At 44.0% G+C, this 1,537-nt stretch overlaps 1 protein-coding gene across 1 annotated transcript in view; it reads left to right on the plus strand.

Moving 5' to 3' along the window:
* Positions 1-1,276, plus strand: part of LOC122360173 (protein rapunzel-like) — a 2,718-nt gene extending 1,442 nt beyond the window's left edge. Inside the window, exon 2 of the mRNA XM_043260563.1 lies at positions 86-1,276. Within this exon, the coding sequence (XP_043116498.1) occupies positions 88-1,269 (1,182 nt within the window). The 5' untranslated portion in view covers positions 86-87 and the 3' untranslated portion in view covers positions 1,270-1,276. The remainder of the gene's footprint in view (positions 1-85) is intronic.
* Positions 1,277-1,537: the final 261 nt, after the last annotated feature.

Genomic DNA, 1,537 nt, shown 5'->3' on the forward strand with positions numbered 1-1,537 from the left:
ACCTCAAGTCAAATTACTGTGTTTGTGTGTGTGTGTGTGTGTGTGTGTGTGTGTGTGTGTGTGTGTGTGTGTTTTGCTTTTAAAGAAATGTCCAGTCCACTAGAGCGGGTTGTAGCCCAGAAGAAGGAGGCCATTGAAGCAGTAATGGAGATGTTCGAGAGAGGAGCCGAGGTGCTGGCCAGCGCTGTCGGGGGACTATGTCCTCTTTTTGAAGCTTCTGCTCCAGTTTTGAGACTGGTCTTGGACAACGTGGAGAGCAAAGAGGTCACATACGTCAAAGACCAGTTTCTAGTAGTGAGGAGCAAATTAGACGTCCTCTCGTGTCAGTTACAGGACATTGACTCTGAGATCAGAAGGAGACGGTTGGATTCTCAGTTCTTCTCTGTGGAAGAAAATTTTATAAACCAGTTTAGAAAATACATAGACATTCTGGAGGCTAAACCTGAGTATAAGGAAGTCAAAAAACGCTTGTTCTTAGAGCATTTTCTCATAACAGGAGGAGAGAAAAACCTAAATGTGCTTTACGATGCTGTGATGGGGAACAGCACATTTGGAGAACCGATCCTGGATGTTGTGGAGCAATACGAGGCCAAAAGCAGAAGAGTCCTGGAAGATTTCTGCGTCAGACTGAAGGAGCTGCTCTGCTTGGGAATCATCGCTCTGCTGGGATACTGTTTCCTTACTCAGGGTGAGGAATCAGAGCAGGAGAAGATTCAAGAGTGGGGCACGAAGATCCAAGAAATTGAGACGAAAATGAAGGAAATGATAGAAAGATGCGTTGATTCGTTTCCAGAGCAAGCTGAACTGGACATCAAGAGGCTTGTGAAGGAGAAAGAAGATGAGAACCTTCAGGAAACGGCCAGAGAACTGCTGGACTTCCTGGTGAAGAAGTACGACTGGGTGAGCTGGTCCATCAGAGTCATTAGCAACTTGGGCAAAATTAGCAACTTAAGAGCCGGACAAAACTTTCAGTGCGTGGCCGGACAGAATTACTTTGAAGTATCTCAAGGAAATGACACCAACCTGGTGGTCTCCTTCAGCAGCGACCCTCAGCCCGTGTCCGACGAGAGCGTGAAGCAGATGATGGAAGGCCCTGCGAGGAAAGGAGACCCCAAAGCTGTCGTGGAGCTTCTGGAGAAGCAGTTAGCTGGGTTTCTGGTTCACGCCGTCAGTCGCCACAAGGACAGCTTTGCTCTGTCGAGTTTTCCTGAAGAATGTCACTACTGGGAGAAACATAAGAACGTGAATCTCTGTGTGCATTCAGAGTAGATCCTGACATAAACATATAATTGCTATTATCATGTTGCTAACATTTTGCAACTGCATCGCTTTGTTCATTATCATGTCTTGAAAAAATCATTTGTTCAGGTAGCTATTAGCTATCGGACTAAATAAATTTAAAATAGATTATTTTAACAATTTCTTTTCCTTTATGTACATTTATGTAAATTTTAAATGAAAAAAAACTGTTTAGAACTGTTTTGGACTGGTTTTGCTTGTAAACAATGCCTGATCTGTGTATACTTCTCTAAGACAC

The sequence above is a fragment of the Puntigrus tetrazona genome, chromosome 16 (genome assembly GCF_018831695.1).
Source record: "Puntigrus tetrazona isolate hp1 chromosome 16, ASM1883169v1, whole genome shotgun sequence".
NCBI classification, from domain to species: Eukaryota; Metazoa; Chordata; class Actinopteri; order Cypriniformes; family Cyprinidae; genus Puntigrus; species Puntigrus tetrazona.